Source organism: Salvelinus alpinus, chromosome 10 (genome assembly GCF_045679555.1).
Source record: "Salvelinus alpinus chromosome 10, SLU_Salpinus.1, whole genome shotgun sequence".
NCBI lineage: Eukaryota > Metazoa > Chordata > Actinopteri > Salmoniformes > Salmonidae > Salvelinus > Salvelinus alpinus.
This window is the reverse complement of record NC_092095.1, coordinates 81,667,012-81,690,580: the sequence shown is the minus strand read 5'-3', so window position 1 is coordinate 81,690,580 and position 23,569 is coordinate 81,667,012. Positions and strand designations below refer to the sequence as shown.

The 23,569-nt window shown below is 46.2% G+C and overlaps 1 protein-coding gene across 3 annotated transcripts in view; it reads left to right on the top strand.

The window, feature by feature from the left end:
• The first annotated feature begins 639 nt into the window (after positions 1 to 639).
• Positions 640 to 23,569, top strand: part of tpp2 (tripeptidyl peptidase 2) — an 84,347-nt gene continuing 61,417 nt past the window's right edge. Inside the window, exons 1-10 of one of the 3 annotated variants that reach the window (XM_071330998.1) lie at positions 640 to 1,254; positions 9,425 to 9,553; positions 9,749 to 9,844; positions 12,792 to 12,896; positions 17,873 to 17,997; positions 20,564 to 20,727; positions 20,824 to 20,978; positions 21,271 to 21,347; positions 22,200 to 22,327; positions 23,547 to 23,569. The exon at positions 23,547 to 23,569 is cut by the window's right edge and continues 226 nt beyond it. In XM_071330998.1, the coding sequence (XP_071187099.1) occupies positions 1,090 to 1,254; positions 9,425 to 9,553; positions 9,749 to 9,844; positions 12,792 to 12,896; positions 17,873 to 17,997; positions 20,564 to 20,727; positions 20,824 to 20,978; positions 21,271 to 21,347; positions 22,200 to 22,327; positions 23,547 to 23,569 (1,167 nt within the window). In that variant the 5' untranslated portion in view covers positions 640 to 1,089. The remainder of the gene's footprint in view (positions 1,255 to 9,424; positions 9,554 to 9,748; positions 9,845 to 12,791; positions 12,897 to 17,872; positions 17,998 to 20,563; positions 20,728 to 20,823; positions 20,979 to 21,270; positions 21,348 to 22,199; positions 22,328 to 23,546) is intronic. The other 2 variants (XM_071331000.1, XM_071330999.1) reach the window with 2 other exon arrangements.

The window sequence follows — 23,569 nt, the reverse complement described above, 5'->3', positions numbered from 1 at the left end:
TTTTTTAATACATTTTTGCTGTGTCATTATGGGGTATGATGTGTAGATTGATGAGGGGGGAAAAAACTATTTAACCCATTTTAGAATAAGGCTGTAACCTAACAACATGTGAGGGATAAACTGAAGGGGTCTGAATACTTATGTAAATGTGATATTTCCGATTTTTATTTTTAATACATTTTTGCTGTGTCATTATGGGGTATGATGTGTAGATTGATGAGGGGGGAAAATAAGGCTGTAACGTAACAACATGTGGTGGATAAACTGAAGGGGTCTGAATACTCTAGCTCTGCATTGACATGATTGGTTGAAAGTAGGTGGGGGGGCAGGAAGTCCTGTATAAACATACATTCACTTCCTTGACAACTTCCTTCAGGATAGCTCTGCTCCGCTAAGCACAAGAAGAAGAATGAAAGTCCTGATGTCTGCGGAGGCTGTTTCCAGGGTAAATGCTGTTCTGCCACTTCAGATGCTGGATTGACCATGCAGAGCCTTTACGGGGCTTTTTTATTAGAGACAGAAGAGGAAGCAAAACATCCCACTCCCCTCATTTTTTGGGGGGGTTCCTATAGGGTCAATGAACCAAGCAGACCAGCCTCGGCTGCTAATGTATTGGTGTCTATGGGAGAGCTACCCCATTAAGCAGAATGGAACTGATCATTTTAATTTATTCACCATTATTTGGTTTTAAACACATTTTTTTTTACCTGTGTCCCACTAATTAGGGTCCCATGGAAACACTGACCAGAAAATTGTTTCCTAACTATTTAATAGTCCACGTATAAACCTTGAACAAAGACAAGTTAACCTATACCACTTCTGTTTTTAAACAATTAGCTATAGGCAGTGTATTAAATAGCTACATAATGACTTCTTTCGTTGCTATTGACTTAATTTAAGTGTCATTAGACAACTTTTGAGTATGACTCCTTGACGCATTTGATTGTTCTAAATAGTGTACTGTCCCTTTAAAAAGTCCTTCCCGGTCTCTCTTCACTGTGGCCGCACGTTTTCCCCAAACTATACTGTCTTTGGTATCGGTCTTCCCCTATTTCTCTGTTATTGTTTTCATTGTTACTCTGTCCGATCATGGCTGCTCATTCTATCGAAGAACCGTTCCCCTTCCACGGGTTGCTCCCTAAAAAAGAGACCGGCGCAGCGTCTTTTCTCACTAGGTTCCCGGAGTACGATGGACGGGGTGTTCTCATCGCTATCCTCGACACTGGCGTGGACCCAGGGGCCCCGGGGATGCAGGTAAATTTACCCCGGTGCTATTACACACTACTAGGCCTCATTCATTAGAATTGTACAGTAACGACTAGCTAGCGAAATTTTTACCGGCACTACCCTGTCGCTCCAATCTAGCTAGTAAAACTTGTTAGAAACTACTGTTAAACTAACCTACAAGGATTTTAGCAAGCAAGCGGCTGACGCCTTTTTTTTTAACATGACAGTCCCCGGGTCTGTCGGTAAGCTAGCTTAGTTTAGCGTAGATGGCTAACTTAACAAGCTAAGATCATATAGCAAACCATCAGAACAGAATGTCCTAGTTAGCTACACAATAAAATACTGACAGCCCATTGATTTGGCCGAACTATAGTGCTAATATTTCCCCCCATAGCCTCAGACAAAAATTGATTGTTATTGTTACTGACATGTTTTATTTGAAATGTTTCAATGACTAGCTAGTGAGTTGCTGTGACTAGTGTGGTGGAACTGGGTGAGTTGAACTTAGAACGGAGGCACGCTGATGGAAACAGGATCGAACATCTGTTGACAGCCTTCACCCAACTGTAGAGGCCCTGTCCTGTCTTCCCTGTCCAGCTTCTGTCTGTCTGCCCTGTCTAGCTACTTTCTGTCTGTCTGTCTGTGCCCTGTCTAGCTACTTTCTGTCTTGTTTAGCTACTTTCTGTACTGTCTGTCCTGTCTAGCTACTTCCTGTCTGTCCCGTCTAGCTACTTTCTGTCTGTCTGTCTGCCCTGTCTAGCTTCTGTCTGCCCTGTCTGTCTGCCCTGTCTAGCTTCTGTCTGCCCTGTCTGTCTGCCCTGTCTAGCTTCTTTCTGCCCTGTCTAGCTTCTGTCTGCCCTGTCTAGCTTCTGTCTGCCCTGTCTAGCTTCTGTCTGCCCTGTCTGTCTGCCTTGTCTGTCTGTCGGGCTGTCTGTCTGTCAGAGCTTCCTAGCTACACCACTCAGCCCTCTGCTAAAGACCAAAGGTTTCTCTCTGACTCGGACATCTCTATGTGTAGGTCAATACCAGTTGGTTACATACTGACATCTCTATGTGTAGGTCAATACCAGTTGGTTACATACTGACATCTCTATGTGTAGGTCAATACCAGTTGGTTACATACTGACATCTCTATGTGTAGGTCTATACCAGTTGGTTACATACTGACATCTCTATGTGTAGGTCAATACCAGTTGGTTACATACTGACATCTCTATGTGTAGGTCAATACCAGTTGGTTACATACTGACATCTCTATGTGTAGGTCAATACCAGTTGGTTACATACTGACGTCTCTATGTGTAGGTCTATACCAGTTGGTTACATACTGACGTCTCTATGTGTAGGTCAATACCAGTTGGTTACATACTGACATCTCTATGTGTAGGTCAATACCAGTTGGTTACATACTGACATCTCTATGTGTAGGTCAATACCAGTTGGTTACATACTGACATCTCTATGTGTAGGTCAATACCAGTTGGTTACATACTGACATCTCTATGTGTAGGTCAATACCAGTTGGTTACATACTGACATCTCTATGTGTAGGTCTATACCAGTTGGTTACATACTGACATCTCTATGTGTAGGTCTATACCAGTTGGTTACATACTGACATCTCTATGTGTAGGTCAATACCAGTTGGTTACATACTGACATCTCTATGTGTAGGTCAATACCAGTTGGTTACATACTGACATCTCTATGTGTAGGTCTATACCAGTTGGTTACATACTGACATCTCTATGTGTAGGTCTATACCAGTTGGTTACATACTGACATCTCTATGTGTAGGTCAATACCAGTTGGTTACGTACTGACATCTCTATGTGTAGGTCAATACCAGTCTCTATGTGTAGGTCTATACCAGTCTCTATGTGTAGGTCTATACCAGTTGGTTACATACTGACATCTCTATGTGTAGGTCTATACCAGTTGGTTACATACTGACATCTCTATGTGTAGGTCAATACCAGTTGGTTACATACTGACATCTCTATGTGTAGGTCTATACCAGTTGGTTACATACTGACATCTCTATGTGTAGGTCTATACCAGTTGGTTACATACTGACATCTCTATGTGTAGGTCTATACCAGTCTCTATGTGTAGGTCTATACCAGTTGGTTACATACTGACATCTCTATGTGTAGGTCAATACCAGTCTCTATGTGTAGGTCTATACCAGTTGGTTACATACTGACATCTCTATGTGTAGGTCAATACCAGTCTCTATGTGTAGGTCTATACCAGTTGGTTACATACTGACATCTCTATGTGTAGGTCAATACCAGTCTCTATGTGTAGGTCTATACCAGTTGGTTACATACTGACATCTCTATGTGTAGGTCAATACCAGTTGGTTACATACTGACATCTCTATGTGTAGGTCTATACCAGTTGGTTACATACTGACATCTCTATGTGTAGGTCAATACCAGTTGGTTACGTACTGACATCTCTATGTGTAGGTCAATACCAGTTGGTTACATACTGACATCTCTATGTGTAGGTCTATACCAGTTGGTTACATACTGACATCTCTATGTGTAGGTCTATACCAGTTGGTTACATACTGACATCTCTATGTGTAGGTCTATACCAGTTGGTTACATACTGACATCTCTATGTGTAGGTCAATACCAGTTGGTTACATACTGACATCTCTATGTGTAGGTCTATACCAGTTGGTTACATACTGACATCTCTATGTGTAGGTCAATACCAGTTGGTTACGTACTGACATCTCTATGTGTAGGTCAATACCAGTTGGTTACATACTGACATCTCTATGTGTAGGTCAATACCAGTTGGGTACATACTGACATCTCTATGTGTAGGTCTATACCAGTTGGTTACATACTGACATCTCTATGTGTAGGTCAATACCAGTTGGTTACATACTGACATCTCTATGTGTAGGTCAATACCAGTTGGTTACATACTGACATCTCTATGTGTAGGTCAATACCAGTTGGTTACGTACTGACATCTCTATGTGTAGGTCAATACCAGTTGGTTACATACTGACATCTCTATGTGTAGGTCAATACCAGTTGGTTACATACTGACATCTCTATGTGTAGGTCAATACCAGTTGGTTACATACTGACATCTCTATGTGTAGGTCTATACCAGTTGGTTACATACTGACATCTCTATGTGTAGGTCAATACCAGTTGGTTACATACTGACATCTCTATGTGTAGGTCTATACCAGTTGGTTACATACTGACATCTCTATGTGTAGGTCAATACCAGTTGGTTACATACTGACATCTCTATGTGTAGGTCAATACCAGTTGGTTACATACTGACATCTCTATGTGTAGGTCAATACCAGTTGGTTACATACTGACATCTCTATGTGTAGGTCAATACCAGTTGGTTACATACTGACATCTCTATGTGTAGGTCTATACCAGTTGGTTACATACTGACATCTCTATGTGTAGGTCTATACCAGTTGGTTACATACTGACATCTCTATGTGTAGGTCAATACCAGTTGGTTACATACTGACATCTCTATGTGTAGGTCAATACCAGTTGGTTACATACTGACATCTCTATGTGTAGGTCTATACCAGTTGGTTACATACTGACATCTCTATGTGTAGGTCAATACCAGTTGGTTACATACTGACATCTCTATGTGTAGGTCTATACCAGTTGGTTACATACTGACATCTCTATGTGTAGGTCTATACCAGTTGGTTACATACTGACATCTCTATGTGTAGGTCAATACCAGTTGGTTACATACTGACATCTCTATGTGTAGGTCAATACCAGTTGGTTACATACTGACATCTCTATGTGTAGGTCTATACCAGTTGGTTACATACTGACATCTCTATGTGTAGGTCAATACCAGTTGGTTACATACTGACATCTCTATGTGTAGGTCTATACCAGTTGGTTACATACTGACATCTCTATGTGTAGGTCTATACCAGTTGGTTACATACTGACATCTCTATGTGTAGGTCTATACCAGTCTCTATGTGTAGGTCTATACCAGTTGGTTACGTACTGACATCTCTATGTGTAGGTCAATACCAGTTGGTTACATACTGACATCTCTATGTGTAGGTCTATACCAGTTGGTTACATACTGACATCTCTATGTGTAGGTCTATACCAGTTGGTTACATACTGACATCTCTATGTGTAGGTCTATACCAGTTGGTTACATACTGACATCTCTATGTGTAGGTCTATACCAGTTGGTTACATACTGACATCTCTATGTGTAGGTCAATACCAGTTGGTTACATACTGACATCTCTATGTGTAGGTCAATACCAGTTGGTTACATACTGACATCTCTATGTGTAGGTCAATACCAGTTGGGTACATACTGACATCTCTATGTGTAGGTCAATACCAGTCTCTATGTGTAGGTCAATACCAGTTGGTTACATACTGACATCTCTATGTGTAGGTCAATACCAGTTGGGTACATACTGACATCTCTATGTGTAGGTCAATACCAGTCTCTATGTGTAGGTCTATACCAGTTGGTTACATACTGACATCTCTATGTGTAGGTCAATACCAGTTGGTTACATACTGACATCTCTATGTGTAGGTCTATACCAGTTGGTTACATACTGACATCTCTATGTGTAGGTCAATACCAGTTGGTTACATACTGACATCTCTATGTGTAGGTCAATACCAGTTGGTTACATACTGACATCTCTATGTGTAGGTCAATACCAGTTGGTTACATACTGACATCTCTATGTGTAGGTCAATACCAGTTGGTTACATACTGACATCTCTATGTGTAGGTCTATACCAGTTGGTTACATACTGACATCTCTATGTGTAGGTCTATACCAGTTGGTTACATACTGACATCTCTATGTGTAGGTCAATACCAGTTGGTTACATACTGACATCTCTATGTGTAGGTCAATACCAGTTGGTTACATACTGACATCTCTATGTGTAGGTCAATACCAGTTGGTTACATACTGACATCTCTATGTGTAGGTCAATACCAGTTGGTTACATACTGACATCTCTATGTGTAGGTCAATACCAGTTGGTTACATACTGACATCTCTATGTGTAGGTCAATACCAGTTGGTTACATACTGACATCTCTATGTGTAGGTCAATACCAGTTGGTTACATACTGACATCTCTATGTGTAGGTCAATACCAGTTGGTTACATACTGACATCTCTATGTGTAGGTCTATACCAGTTGGTTACATACTGACATCTCTATGTGTAGGTCAATACCAGTTGGTTACATACTGACATCTCTATGTGTAGGTCAATACCAGTTGGTTACATACTGACATCTCTATGTGTAGGTCTATACCAGTCTCTATGTGTAGGTCAATACCAGTTGGTTACATACTGACATCTCTATGTGTAGGTCAATACCAGTTGGTTACATACTGACATCTCTATGTGTAGGTCTATACCAGTTGGTTACATACTGACATCTCTATGTGTAGGTCTATACCAGTTGGTTACATACTGACATCTCTATGTGTAGGTCTATACCAGTTGGTTACATACTGACATCTCTATGTGTAGGTCTATACCAGTTGGGTACATACTGACATCTCTATGTGTAGGTCAATACCAGTTGGTTACATACTGACATCTCTATGTGTAGGTCAATACCAGTTGGTTACATACTGACATCTCTATGTGTAGGTCTATACCAGTCTCTATGTGTAGGTCTATACCAGTTGGTTACACACTGACATCTCTATGTGTAGGTCTATACCAGTCTCTATGTGTAGGTCTATACCAGTTGGTTACATACTGACATCTCTATGTGTAGGTCAATACCAGTTGGTTACATACTGACATCTCTATGTGTAGGTCAATACCAGTTGGTTACATACTGACATCTCTATGTGTAGGTCAATACCAGTTGGTTACATACTGACATCTCTATGTGTAGGTCAATACCAGTTGGTTACATACTGACATCTCTATGTGTAGGTCAATACCAGTTGGTTACATACTGACATCTCTATGTGTAGGTCAATACCAGTTGGTTACATACTGACATCTCTATGTGTAGGTCAATACCAGTTGGTTACATACTGACATCTCTATGTGTAGGTCTATACCAGTTGGTTACATACTGACATCTCTATGTGTAGGTCTATACCAGTTGGTTACATACTGACATCTCTATGTGTAGGTCTATACCAGTTGGGTACATACTGACATCTCTATGTGTAGGTCTATACCAGTTGGTTACATACTGACATCTCTATGTGTAGGTCTATACCAGTTGGTTACATACTGACATCTCTATGTGTAGGTCTATACCAGTTGGTTACATACTGACATCTCTATGTGTAGGTCTATACCAGTTGGTTACATACTGACATCTCTATGTGTAGGTCAATACCAGTTGGTTACATACTGACATCTCTATGTGTAGGTCAATACCAGTTGGTTACATACTGACATCTCTATGTGTAGGTCTATACCAGTTGGTTACATACTGACATCTCTATGTGTAGGTCAATACCAGTTGGTTACATACTGACATCTCTATGTGTAGGTCAATACCAGTTGGTTACATACTGACATCTCTATGTGTAGGTCTATACCAGTTGGTTACATACTGACATCTCTATGTGTAGGTCAATACCAGTTGGTTACGTACTGACATCTCTATGTGTAGGTCAATACCAGTTGGTTACATACTGACATCTCTATGTGTAGGTCTATACCAGTTGGTTACATACTGACATCTCTATGTGTAGGTCTATACCAGTCTCTATGTGTAGGTCTATACCAGTCTCTATGTGTAGGTCTATACCAGTCTCTATGTGTAGGTCTATACCAGTCTCTATGTGTAGGTCTATACCAGTCTCTATGTGTAGGTCTATACCAGGTGGTTAGTAGATGTTAATGTGAGTGTAGCGAAATGCTTGTGCTTCTAGTTCCGACAGTGCAGTAATATCTAACAAGTAATCTAACAATTCCCCAACAACTACCTAATACACACAAATCTAAAGGGGTGAATGAGAATATGTACATATAAATATATGGATGAGCGATGGCTGAGTGGTATAGGCAAGGTGCAATAGATGGTATAAAATACAGTATATACATATGAGATGAGTAATGTGAGATATGTAAACTTTATTAAAGTGGCATTATTATAAGTGACTAGTGATCCATTTGTTAAAGTGGCCGGTGATTGGGTCTCCATGTTGGCAGCAGCCTCTCTGAGTTAGTGATGGCTGTTTACCAGTCTGATGGCCTGGAGATAGAAGCTGTTTACCAGTCTGATGGCCTGGAGATAGAAGCTGTTTACCAGTCTGATGGCCTGGAGATAGAAGCTGTTTATCAGTCTGATGGCCTGGAGATAGAAGCTGTTTATCAGTCTGATGGTCTGGAGATAGAAGCTGTTTATCAGTCTGATGGTCTGGAGATAGAAGCTGTTTATCAGTCTGATGGTCTGGAGATAGAAGCTGTTTATCAGTCTGATGGCCTGGAGATAGAAGCTGTTTATCAGTCTGATGGTCTGGAGATAGAAGCTGTTTATCAGTCTGATGGTCTGGAGATAGAAGCTGTTTATCAGTCTGATGGTCTGGAGATAGAAGCTGTTTATCAGTCTGATGGCCTGGAGATAGAAGCTGTTTACCAGTCTGATGGCCTGGAGACAGAAGCTGTTTACCAGTCTGATGGTCTGGAGATAGAAGCTGTTTACCAGTCTGATGGTCTGGAGACAGAAGCTGTTTATCAGTCTGATGGTCTGGAGATAGAAGCTGTTTATCGGTCTGATGGTCTGGAGATAGAAGCTGTTTATCGGTCTGATGGTCTGGAGATAGAAGCTGTTTATCGGTCTGATGGTCTGGAGATAGAAGCTGTTTATCAGTCTGATGGCCTGGAGATAGAAGCTGTTTATCAGTCTGATGGTCTGGAGATAGAAGCTGTTTATCAGTCTGATGGCCTGGAGATATCAGTCAGGTTTAGTTGCACTGTGTCACCAGTATGTCAAGGTGTACTCATTGTGGAAACACGTGTGTGTGTGTGAGTGAGGGGGGGTTCTGTGTGTGTGTGTTGTGTGTGTGGTTTTTGGTCAGATAGTGTGTGTGTGTGTGTGTGTGTTGTGTTGTGTTGTGTTGTGGTGGTTTTCGGTCAGATAGTGTGTGTATTTTATATTCTTCAACATCTGTCTCCTCTCTCCCTCAGACCACGACGGAGGGGAAGCCGAAGATCGTTGACATCATCGATACGACGGGCAGTGGAGATGTCAACATGGCGACGGTGGTGGAACCTAAAGACGGAGCGGTGACCGGGCTGTCTGGGAGGACGCTCGAGGTACGCTATCCTCGCCACGCTGCCACTTCCTGGTCACGCTGCCACTTTACAGACTGTTAGCCTGTAGTTACATAAACACATGTCTCTCTCTCTGTCACTTTACAGACTGTTAACCTGTAGTTACATAAACACATGTCTCTGTCACTGTACAGACTGTTAGTCTGTAGTTACATAAACACGTCTCTCTCTCCTCAGATCCCACAGACCTGGGATAATCCATCGGGAAAGTACCACGTTGGGATCAAAAATGGATACGAGTTGTTCCCTAAAGCTCTCCGAGAGAGAATCCAGGTATGGAGTGGATTTGTGTGGTCAAGTTACAACAATTTGCACGTTGATATACACAACAAAAGTATGTGGACACCTGCTTGTCCAACATCTCATTCCAAAATCATGGGCATTAATATGGAGTTGGTCCCCCCCTTTGCTGCTATAACAGCCTCCACTCTTCTGGGAAGTCATTTATATGGAGTTGGACCCCCCTTTGCTGCTATAACAGCCTCCACTCTTCAGGGAAGGCTTTAATATGGAGTTGGACCCCCCTTTGCTGCTATAACAGCCTCCACTCTTTAGGGAAGTCATTAATATGGAGTTGGACCCCCCTTTGCTGCTATAACAGCCTCCACTCTTCAGGGAAGTCATTAATATGGAGTTGGTCCCCCCTTTGCTGCTATAACAGCCTCCACTCTTCAGGGAAGTCATTAATATGGAGTTGGACCCCCCTTTGCTCCTATAACAGCCTCCACTCTTCAGGGAAGTCATTAATATGGAGTTGGACCCCCCTTTGCTGCTATAACAGCCTCCACTCTTCTGGGAAGTCATTAATATGGAGTTGGACCCCCCTTTGCTGCTATAACAGCCTCCACTCTTCTGGGAAGTCATTAATATGGAGTTGGTCCCCCCCTTTGCTGCTATAACAGCCTCCACTCTTCTGGGAAGGCTTTCCACTAGATGTTGGAACATTGCTGTAGGGACTTGCTTCCATTCAGCCACGAGCATTAGTGAGGTCGGACACTGATGTTGGGCGATTAGGCCTGGCTTGCAGTCGGCGTTCCAATTCATCCCAAAGGTGTTCGATGGGGTTGAGGTCAGGGCTCTTTGCAGGCCAGTCAAATCAAATCAAGTTTATTTTATATAGCCCTTCATACATCAGCTGATATCTCAAAGTGTTGTACAGAAACCCAGCCTAAAACCCCCAAAAGCAAGCGATGCAGGTGTAGAAGCACGGTCAAGTTCTTCCTCACCGATCTCGACAAACCATTTCTGTTTGGACCTCTCTTTGTGCACGGGGGCATTGTCATGCTGAAACAGGAAAGGTCCTTCCCCAAACTGTTGTTACAAAGTTGGAAGCACAGAATCGTCTAGAATGTCATTGTATTCTGTAGCGTTAAGATTTCACTTCACTGGAACTAAGGAGCCCGAACCATGAAAAACAGCCCCAGACCATTATTCCTCCTCCACCAAACTTTACAGTTGTCAATATGCATTCTGGGCAGGTAGCGTTCTCCTGGCATCCGCCAAACCCAGATTCATCCGTCGGACTGCCAGATGGTGAAGCGTGATTCATCACTCCAGAGAACGTGTTTCCACTGATCCAGAGTCCAATGGCTGCGAACTTTACACCACTCCAGCCGACGCTTGGCATTTCGCATGGTGATCTTAGGCTTGTGTGCGGCTGCTCGGCCACGGAAACTCCTTTCATGAAGCTCCCGACGAACAGTTGTTGTGCTGACGTTGCTTCCAGAGGCAGTTTGGTATTCGGTAGAGAGTATTGCAACTGAGAACAGACGATTTTTACACGCTACGCGCTTCAGCACTTTGCGGTCCCGTTCTGTGAGCTTGTGTGGCCTACCACTTTGCGGCTGAGCCGTTGTTGCTCCTAGACGTTTCCACTTCACAATAACAGCACTTACAGTTGACCGGGGCAGCTCTATCAGGGCAGAAATTTGATGAACTGACTTGTTGGAAAGGTGGTATCCTATGACGGTGCCACGTTGAAAGTCATTGAGCTCTTCAGTAAGGCCCATTCTACTGCCAATGTTTGTCTATGGAGGTTGCATGGCTGTGTGCTCGATTTTATACACCTGTCAGCAACAGAAATAGCCGAATCCACTAATTTGAAGGGGTGTCCACATACTTTTGTGTATAAATAGTGTATGCTTATGTTGACCAACGAACACATTGACAGAAGGATGTCTGTGTTGATGTGTTGACAGAGGGATGTCTGTGTTGACAGAGGGATGTCTGTGTTGACAGAGGGATGTCTGTGTTGACAGACGGATGTCTGTGTTGACAGAAGGATGTCTGTGTTGACAGAGATGTCTGTATTGACAGAGAGATGTCTGTGTTGACGTGTTGACAGAGGGATGTCTGTGTTGATGTGTTGACAGAGGGATGTCTGTGTTGATGTGTTGACAGAGGGATGTCTGTGTTGACAGAGGGATGTCTGTGTTGACAGAGGGATGTCTGTGTTGACAGAGGGATGTCTGTGTTGACAGAGGGATGTCTGTGTTGACAGAGGGATGTCTGTGTTGACAGAGGGATGTTTGTGTTGATGTGTTGACAGAGAGATGTCTGTGTTGACAGAGGGATGTCTGTGTTGATGTGTGGACAGAGGGATGTCTGTGTTGATGTGTGGACAGAGGGATGTCTGTGTTGATGTGTTGACAGAGGGATGTCTGTGTTGATGTGTTGACAGAGGGATGTCTGTGTTGATGTGTTGACAGAGGGATGTCTGTGTTGACAGAGGGATGTCTGTGTTGACAGAGGGATGTCTGTGTTGACAGAGGGATGTCTGTGTTGACAGAGGGATGTCTGTGTTGACAGAGTGATGTCTGTGTTGACAGAGGGATGTCTGTGTTGACAGAGGGATGTCTGTGTTGACAGAGGGATGTCTGTGTTGACAGAGGGATGTCTGTGTTGACAGAGGGATGTCTGTGTTGACAGAGGGATGTCTGTGTTGACAGAGGGATGTCTGTGTTGACAGAGGGATGTCTGTGTTGATGTGTTGACAGAGGGATGTCTGTGTTGACAGAGGGATGTCTGTGTTGATGTCTGTGTTGACAGAGGGATGTCTGTGTTGATGTGTTGACAGAAGGATGTCTGTGTTGATGTGTTGACAGAGGGATGTCTGTGTTGATGTGTTGACAGAGGGATGTCTGTGTTGATGTGTTGACAGAGGGTTGTCTGTGTTGATGTGTTGACAGAGGGATGTCTGTGTTGATGTGTTGACCAACAGAAAGAGCGGAAGGAGAAAATGTGGGATCCAGCACACAGAGCAGCTCTGGCTGAAGCTAGTCGCCGTGCAGAACAGTTTGACCTTGCACACCCCTCCCCCTCACAGGTAACACTTTGACCTTTCCCCGTCCCCTCACAGGTAACACTTTGACCTTTCCCCTACCCCTCACAGGTAACACTTTGACCTCTCCCCGCCCCCTTACAGGTAACACTTTGACCTTTCCCCTCCCCCTTACAGGTAACACTTTGACCTTTCCCCGCCCCCTTACAGGTAACACTTTGACTTCTCCCCGCCCCCTTACAGGTAACACTTTGACTTCTCCCCGCCCCCTTACAGGTAACACTTTGACTTCTCCCCTCCCCTTCACAGGTAACACTTTGACCTCTCCCCTAACAGGTCAGTTAATCTCTCTGCTCATGGGTAAATGTGGTGTGTACGTAAACAACGTGTGCATTAGAGGTATAAATGTTTAAACAACATTGGGATTGTTGAAAGTTAGAAACAATCCCTAACCAAAAATAATTTTATTTAATTATATATTTCTGGGGTTAAAAATGTCACTAACAGGTCTTCATCATCATCATACTGGGAAAAGCTGAAATATCTTGAGCCGATAAGTATTCAACCCTTTTGTTATGGTCTGAGGAAACCGCTCAGGGATTTCACCATGACACCCAGTCACTACAAAGATACAGGCGTCATTCCTAACTCAGTTGCCGGAGAGGAAGGAAACCGCTCAGGGATTTCACCATGAGGCCAATGGTGACTTTAAAACATTTTACAGAGTTTAATGGCTGTGATGGGAGAACACTGAGGATGGATCAACAACATTGTAGTTACTCCACAATACGAACCTAAATGACAGAGAGAAGAGAAGGAAGCCTGTACAGAATTAAAAACATTCCAAAACATGCTTCCTGTTTGCAGTAAACAGTGTTCGGATAAGCTGCTTATTAAAGTATCTTGAATTTGGCTCTGAGATTCAGACCTTGAAAATCTGACATGTTGTCAAGTTGGTACTTTATCATTAAAATGAGTGAAGAACAGATGGTAATCAAATATATTAATGAAAAATATTACAAAAATGTATTGGTCTTGTAAATTCATTTGGAGGCAGACTACAGAGTTTTGCTTCCTGCTCTGGTCGCCAGGCGACAGTTCCACCCACACTGTCACTCAGCCAGGCGAGCTCATTCTACCCAGACTGTCACTCAGCCAGGCGAGCTCATTCTACCCAGACTGTCACTCAGCCAGGCGAGCTCATTCTACCCACACTGTCACTCAGCCAGGCGAGCTCATTCTACCCACACTGTCACTCAGCCAGGCGAGCTCATTCCACCCTGTCTGCCACTCAGCCAGGCGAGCTCATTCTACCCACACTGTCACTCAGCCAGGCGAGCTCATTCCACCCTGTCTGTCACTCAGCCAGGCTAGCTCATTCTACCCACACCGTCACTCAGCCAGGCGAGCTCATTCCACCCTGTCTGTCACTCAGCCAGGCGAGCTCATTCCACCCTGTCTGTCACTCAGCCAGGCGAGCTCATTCTACCCACACCGTCACTCAGCCAGGCGAGCTCATTCCACCCTGTCTGTCACTCAGCCAGGCGAGCTCATTCTACCCACACTGTCACTCAGCCAGGCGAGCTCATTCTACCCAGACTGTCACTCAGCCAGGCTAGCTCATTCTACCCACACTGTCACTCAGCCAGGCTAGCTCATTCTACCCACACTGTCACTCAGCCAGGCGAGCTCATTCTACCCACACTGTCACTCAGCCAGGCGAGCTCATTCCACCCTGTCTGTCACTCAGCATATCAACTGCAAATGGTAGAGGGATGTCTGCTTCAATACCCTGATGGCATATCTAGATCCAGACTACTAAATACCGTGATGGAGAACCCTGGTGGCCTAGATGGAGAAATTACCCTGATGACATATCTAGAACCAGACTACTAGATACCGTGATGGAGAACCCTGGTGGCCTAGATGGAGAAATTACCCTGATGGCATATCTAGATCCAGACTACTAGATACCGTGATGGAGAACCCTGATGGCCTAAATGGAGAAATTACCCTGATGACATATCTAGAACCAGACTACTAGATACCGTGATGGAGAACCCTGATGGCCTAAATGGAGAAATTACCCTGATGACATATCTAGAACCAGACTACTAGATACCGTGATGGAGAACCCTGATGGCCTAGATGGAGAAATTACCCTGATGACATATCTAGAACCAGACTACTAGATACCGTGATGGAGAACCCTGATGGCCTAGATGGAGAAATTACCCTGATGACATATCTAGAACCAGACTACTAGATACCGTGATGGAGAACCCTGGTGGCCTAGATGGAGAAATTATACAATGATCTCTCTGCAAATACGAAGCGCAAGCTGTCAAACACCATGCGTGGCGTTAACAGATGGTTGGACGTCTATAACACGCAGTCATACATCACTGCAACGAGCCGCCACGTCGATGAGAAGTGGGACATGGAAGTCCCATGTAGTGAGGACATGGAGGAGAGGGACAACCAGCCGTCACGTCGATGAGGAGTGGGACATGGAAGTCCCATGTAGTGAGGACATGGAGGAGAGGGACAACCAGCCGTCACGTCGATGAGGAGTGGGACATGGAAGTCCCATGTAGTGAGAACATGGAGGAGAGGGACAACCAGCCGTCACGTCGATGAGGAGTGGGACATGGAAGTCCCATGTAGTGAGGACATGGAGGAGAGGGACAACGAGCCGTCACGTCGATGAGAAGTGGGACATGGAAGTCCCATGTAGTGAGAACATGGAGGAGAGGGACAACGAGCCGTCACGTCGATGAGAAGTGGGACATGGAAGTCCCATGTAGTGAGAACATGGAGGAGAGGGACAACGAGCCAAGGGACAACTGCAGAAAACCTTTTTACTGTGGTTTTTATTTCTTTGGTTAACTTTTGTTCACCTAAATACCTAGTTTTGACCTGTTGGTTAGAGCCTGTAAGGTGTAAGGTCTACCTGTTGGTTAGAGCCTGTAAGGTGTAAGGTCTACCTGTTGGTTAGAGCCTGTAAGGTCTACCTGTTGGTTAGAGCCTGTAAGGTCTACCTGTTGGTTAGAGCCCGTAAGGTCTACCTGTTGGTTAGAGCCCGTAAGGTCTACCTGTTGGTTAGAGCCCGTAAGGTCTACCTGTTGGTTAGAGCCCGTAAGGTCTACCTGTTGGTTAGAGCCCGTAAGGTCTACCTGTTGGTTAGAGCCCGTAAGGTCTACCTGTTGGTTAGAGCCCGTAAGGTCTACCTGTTGGTTAGAGCCCGTAAGGTCTACCTGTTGGTTAGAGCCCGTAAGGTCTACCTGTTGGTTAGAGCCCGTAAGGTCTACCTGTTGGTTAGAGCCCGTAAGGTGTAAGGTCTACCTGTTGTTTTCGGCGCACGTGACAAATACACGTTAATTTGAAAATGATCTACCACTGTAGTGGTGATTCCCTATGAAAGTCTCTGACGGGATCGTGGTAGACTGAACTGTCCCGTCTGGTAGGTAGCCAGGATCGTGGTAGACTGAACTGTCCCGTCTGATAGGTAGCCAGGACCGTGGTAGACTGAACTGCCCCGTCTGATAGGTAGCCAGGACCGTGGTAGACTGACCTGCCCGTCTGGTAGGTAGCCAGGACCGTGGTAGACTGAACTGTCCCGTCTGGTAGGTAGCCAGGACCGTGGTAGACTGAACTGTCCCGTCTGGTAGGTAGCCAGGACCGTGGTAGACTGACCTGCCCCGTCTGGTAGGTAGCCAGGACCGTGGTAGACTGACCTGTCCCGTCTGGTAGGTAGCCAGGACCGTGGTAGACTGACCTGCCCCGTCTGGTAGGTAGCCAGGACCGTGGTAGACTGACCTGCCCCGTCTGGTAGGTAGCCAGGACCGTGGTAGACTGACCTGCCCCGTCTGGTAGGTAGCCAGGACCGTGGTAGACTGAACTGTATTGCCCCCGAGCGATGGTTTACATACAGTACATTGGGTCTGGTCCTACCAATGGTTTATATACAGTACATTGGGTCCTACCAATGGTTTATATACAGTACATTGGGTCCTACCAATGGTTTATATACAGTACATTGGGTCCTACCAATGGTTTATATACAGTACATTGGGTCCTACCAATGGTTTATATACAGTACATTGGGTCCTACCAATGGTTAATATACAGTACATTGGGTCCTACCAATGGTTTATATACAGTACATTGGGTCCTACCAATGGTTTATATACAGTACATTGGGTCCTACCAATGGTTTATATACAGTACATTGGGTCCTACCAATGGTTTATATACAGTACATTGGGTCCTACCAATGGTTTATATACAGTACATTGGGTCCTACCAATGGTTTATATACAGTACATTGGGTCCTACCAATGGTTTATATACAGTACATTGGGTCTGGTCCTACCAATAGTTAATATACAGTACATTGGGTCCTACCAATGGTTTATATACAGTACATTGGGTCCTACCAATGGTTTATATACAGTACATTGGGTCCTACCAATGGTTTATATACAGTACATTGGGTCCTACCAATGGTTTATATACAGTACATTGGGTCTGGTCCTACCAATGGTTTATATACAGTACATTGGGTCTGGTCCTACCAATGGTTTATATACAGTACATTGGGTCCTACCAATGGTTTATATACAGTACATTGGGTCCTACCAATGGTTTATATACAGTACATTGGGTCCTACCAATGGTTTATATACAGTACATTGGGTCCTACCAATGGTTTATATACAGTACATTGGGTCCTACCAATGGTTTATATACAGTACATTGGGTCTGGTCCTACCAATGGTCTATATACAGTACATTGGGTCCTACCAATGGTTTATATACAGTACATTGGGTCCTACCCTGGACTATATCTGAATTGTGAATTCTCGTTATTGTACGATGAAAATAGCAGTTTAAACGTTAACAGTTTGTATCCCCCAGTGTGTGATTTATCAATCCTGAGCACATGAAATGTGTGTGTAAACTAGTGTTTAAAAAAAATATACATTTTGTTCCCTCATGTCTGTCCATTGTTTTATCAGTCTGAGAAGCTGCAGAAGGAGGAGCTGCTGTGTCAGACAGAGATACTGGCGTCTCTGGAGAAGAAGTACAACGACCCGGGTCCAGTCTACGACTGTCTGCTGTGGAACGACGGAGACACCTGGAGGTAGGAGGTGCATCGTCTACTGGATCAAATCCCTTTTCAGTCCCTCCTTCCTGCATTCCTCCGTTTGTAGCGAGGAGAGTATTTTTGTCCCCCCCCCCGTGTCTTATCCGTCCTGTGTTCATCCCACCAGGGTTGCAGTGGATATTTTAGAGAGTGGAGACCTGTCTTATCCGTCCTGTGTTCATCCCACCAGGGCTGCAGTGGACATTTTAGAGAGTGGAGACCTGTCTTATCCGTCCTGTGTTCATCCCACCAGGGCTGCAGTGGACATTTTAGAGAGTGGAGACCTGTCTTATCCGTCCTGTGTTCATCCCACCAGGGCTGCAGTGGACATTTTAGAGAGTGGAGACCTGTCTTATCCGTCCTGTGTTTATCCCACCAGGGCTGCAGTGGACATTTTAGAGAGTGGAGACCTGTCTTATCTATCTGTGTTCATCCCACCAGGGCTGCAGTGGACATTTTAGAGAGTGGAGACCTGTCTTATCTATCTGTGTTCATCCCACCAGGGTTGCAGTGGACATTTTAGAGAGTGGAGACCTGTCTTATCTATCTGTGTTCATCCCACCAGGGCTGCAGTGGACATTTTAGAGAGTGGAGACCTGTCTTATCCATCTGTGTTCATCCCACCAGGGCTGTAGTGGACATTTTAGAGAGTGGAGACCTGTCTTTATGCATCCTTATCACTCTACCACCTAAACTGCTACCCAGTAACCTCTGACCCCTACCCAGTAACCTCTGACCCCTACCAAGTAACCTCTGACCCCTACCCAGTAACCTCTGACCCCTACCAAGTAACCTCTGACCCCTACCAAGTAACCTCTGACCCCTACCCAGTAACCTCTGACCCCTACCAAGTAACCTCTAACCCCTAAAGGCGTCAGCAGGCCCCAGTTCGGCTGGCTGCTAGCCAAAGTCAGCTAGGTGAACCCGAACGACCTCCCTTTTTTAAAAGACCTTCGCTTGAAAAAACTGAAAAAAAGAGGCAATAGTACTGTTTGTCCATTTAGAGATGCCGTAGCCAGTATACACTTCCTCCACAGAGATGAGTTCAGACTAAGATGCCTCTATAAATCTGCCATGAAGAGATCTTAGTCAGTTTTACATTGAACTAAGATGTTTCGTGTATTTCTACATGAAAACGAGTCGTGTCTCGTTGAATGACAACAGACTTTACTGAAGAATCCTTACTGTTGACCAATCACAGACGAAGGGGCGTAGACTTTGACTACCGACTTTGACTACCGACTTTGTGCTGCCGACTTTGTGCTACCGACTTTGCGCTACCGACTTTGCGCTACCGACTTTGACTACCGACTTTGTGCTGCCGACTTTGTGCTGCCGACTTTGTGCTGCCGACTTTGCGCTGCCGACTTTGCCCTGCCGACTTTGCGCTGCCGACTTTGCCCTACCGACTTTGCGCTACCGACTTTGCGCTGCCGACTTTGCGCTGCCGACTTTGCCCTACCGACTTTGCCCTACCGACTTTGCGCTACCGACTTTGCCCTACCGACTTTGCGCTACCGACTTTGCGCTACCGACTTTGCCCTACCGACTTTGCGCTGCCGACTTTCCCTACCGACTTTGCGCTGCCGACTTTGCGCTGCCGACTTTGCGCTGCCGACTTTGCCCTACCGACTTTGCGCTACCGACTTTGCCCTACCGACTTTGCGCTACCGACTTTGCCCTACCGACTTTGCGCTGCCGACTTTGCCCTACCGACTTTGCCCTACCGACTTTGCGCTGCCGACTTTGCGCTGCCGACTTTGCCCTACCGACTTTGCGCTACCGACTTTGCCCTACCGACTTTGCGCTGCCGACTTTGCGCTGCCGACTTTGCGCTACCGACTTTGCGCTACCGTCTTTGCCCTACCGACTTTGCGCTGCCGACTTTGCGCTACCGACTTTGCGCTACCGACTTTGCCCTACCGACTTTGCGCTGCCGACTTTGCCCTGCCGACTTTGCCCTGCCGACTTTGCCCTACCGACTTTGCGCTGCCGACTTTGCGCTACCGACTTTGCGCTGCCGACTTTGCCCTACCGACTTTGCGCTACCGACTTTGCCCTACCGACTTTGCGCTACCGACTTTGCCCTGCCGACTTTGCGCTGCCGACTTTGCCCTGCCGACTTTGCCCTACCGACTTTGCCCTACCGACTTTGCGCTGCCGACTTTGCGCTGCCGACTTTGCCCTACCGACTTTGCGCTACCGACTTTGCCCTACCGACTTTGCGCTGCCGACTTTGCGCTGCCGACTTTGCGCTACCGACTTTGGGCTACCGACTTTGCCCTACCGACTTTGCCCTACCGACTTTGCGCTGCCGACTTCGGCTTGCCTCAAGAAAAAATCTTGTGTCCCTGAACAACGGAAAAAACCCTTACTGAAGTCCAAAACGAACACCATGTTGATATAATATATGCACAAACTGTTTTGTTTGGGAGGCATGCGGACGCCTCAACCTCTGTAGTCCTCTACCCTCTACCCCTCGAGTATCGAACCGGTCTGTAGTGACCCCTTTAAGCACTGCGATGTAGTGGGGAGGCTAACCTCTAACCTCTCCTCTCTACAGGGCTGTGGTAGATACCTCAGAGACTGGAGACCTGTCCCGCTGCACGGTACTGACCTCCTACAGAGAGAAGCAGGAGTTTGCTACTCTGGGAGACGCTGAGATGCTCAACTACTCTGTTAACATCTACGACGAAGGAAACACTCTCTGCATCGTCACCAGCGGAGGTCAGAGTTCACATAGATCCCCCCCCCCCCCGGTATTGTTAGGAGTCTAGTCCTGCGTCCTGACGACTACAGCTGATGGTGTGTGTCTCTGTTCAGGGGCTCATGGGACACACGTGGCGAGCATAGCAGCAGGTCACTTCCCAGACGAGCCGGAGCGGAACGGCATTGCCCCCGGCGCCCAGATCCTGGCGTTGAAGATCGGAGATACGCGCCTCAGCACCATGGAGACGGGCACCGGACTCATCCGCGCGGTAGGCCCGAAGCAGCTGTCAATCAAAACACAACAGACTGCACTCCATTCATCAATTCATTCACATTCCTCTTCTCTCTCTCTCTCTCTCTCTCTCTCTCTCTCTCTCTCTCTCTCTCTCTCTCTCTCTCTCTCTCTCTCTCTCTCTCTCTCTCTCTCTCTCTCTCTCTCACTATCTCTCTCCCATCTCTCTCTCTCTCTGCCTCTCTCTCTCTCTCTCTCTCCCCCTCTCTCCTCGTCTCTCTCTCCCCGTGTCTCTCTCTCTCTCTCTCTCCCCGTGTCTCTCGCTCTAGATGATAGAGGTGATCAACTATAAATGTGACCTGGTTAACTACAGCTATGGAGAAGCTACCCACTGGCCTAACTCAGGGTGAGAGAGATGGCTTATACTGTCTGTGTGTCTGGTAACTCTGTCTGTGTGTCTGGTAACCCTCTCTCTGTGTCTGGTAACCCTCTCTCTGTGTCTGGTAACCCTCTTTCTCTGTGTGTCTGGTAACTCTGTGTGTCTGGTAACTATGTGTGTCTGGTAACTATGTGTGTCTGGTGTCTCTGTGTCTGGTAACCCTCTCTCTGTGTCTGGTAACCCTCTTTCTCTGTGTGTCTGGTAACTCTGTGTGTCTGGTAACTCTGTGTGTCTGGTAACTATGTGTGTCTGGTAACTATGTGTGTCTGGTGTCTCTGTGTCTGGTAACTCTGTCTGGTAACCCTCTCTGTGTGTCTGGTAACTCTCTCTCTCTGTGTCTGGTAACTCTGTCTGGTAACTCTGTCTGCGTCTGGTAACCCTCTCTCTGTGTCTGGTAACTCTCTTTCTCTGTGTGTCTGGTAACTCTGTGTGTGTCTGGTAACTCTGTCTGGTAACCCTCTCTGTGTGTCTGGTAACTCTCTCTCTCTGTGTGTCTGGTAACTCTGTCTGTGTCTGGTAACCCTCTCTGTGTGTCTGGTAACTCTGTCTGGTAACCCTCTCTGTGTGTCTGGTAACTCTGTCTGTGTGTCTGGTAACCCTCTCTGTGTGTCTGGTAACTCTGTCTGTGTGTCTGGTAACTCTGTCTGTGTGTCTGGTAACTCTGTCTGTGTGTCTGGTAACTCTGTCTGTGTGTCTGGTAACTCTGTCTGTGTGTCTGGTAACTCTGTCTGTGTGTCTGGTAACTCTGTGTGGTAACTCTGTGTCTGGTAACTCTGTGTGGTAACTCTGTCTGGTAACCCTCTCTGTGTTGTCCAACAGGAGGATCTGTGAGGTGATTGGTGAAGCGGTTCAGAAACACAACGTATTGTTTGTGTCCAGCGCTGGGAACAACGGGCCCTGTCTGTCTACTGTAGGCTGCCCTGGAGGGACCACCGCTGCTGTGATAGGTACACACACACACACACACACACACAACGGGCCCTGTCTTTCTACTGTAGGCTGCCCTGGAGGGACCACCGCTGCTGTGATAGGTACACACACACACACACACACAACGGGCCCTGTCTTTCTACTGTAGGCTGCCCTGGAGGGACAACCGCTGCTGTGATAGGTACACACACACACACACACACACACACACACACACACACACACACACACACAACGGGCCCTGTCTGTATACTGTAGGCAGCCTTGGAGGGACCACCGCTGCTGTGATAGGTACACACACACACACACACACACACACACACACACACACAACGGACCCTGTCTTTCTCCTGTAGGCTGCCCTGGAGGGACAACCGCTGCTGTGATAGGTACACACACACACACACACACACACACACAACGGGCCCTGTCTGTATACTGTAGGCAGCCTTGGAGGGACCACCGCTGCTGTGATAGGTACACACACACACACACACACACACACACAACGGGCCCTGTCTGTCTACTGTAGGCTGCCCTGGAGGGACCACCGCTGCTGTGATAGGTACACACACACACACACACACACACACACACACACACACACACACACACACACACACACAACGGGCCCTGTCTGTCTACTGTAGGCTGCCCTGGAGGGACAACCGCTGCTGTGATAGGTACACACACACACACACACACACACACACAACGGGCCCTGTCTATCTACTGTAGGCTGCCCTGGAGGGACCACCGCTGCTGTGATAGGTACACACACACACACACACACACACACACACACACACACACACACACACACACACACACACACACACACACACACACACACACACACACACACACACACACACACAACGGGCCCTGTCTTTCTACTGTAGGCTGCCCTGGAGGGACAACCGCTGCTGTGATAGGTACACACACACACACACACACACACACACACAACGGGCCCTGTCTATCTACTGTAGGCTGCCCTGGAGGGACCACCGCTGCTGTGATAGGTACACACACACACACACACACACACACACACACACACACACACACACACAACGGGCCCTGTCTTTCTACTGTAGGCTGCCCTGGAGGGACAACCGCTGCTGTGATAGGTACACACACACACACACACACACACACACAAGCCGTTGCTAACTTTGACTGTGTTTGTGTCATTATGTACCTTTTTAAATGTGTTTTAAATCTCCCTTCCAGGTGTGGGAGCGTATGTGACTCCA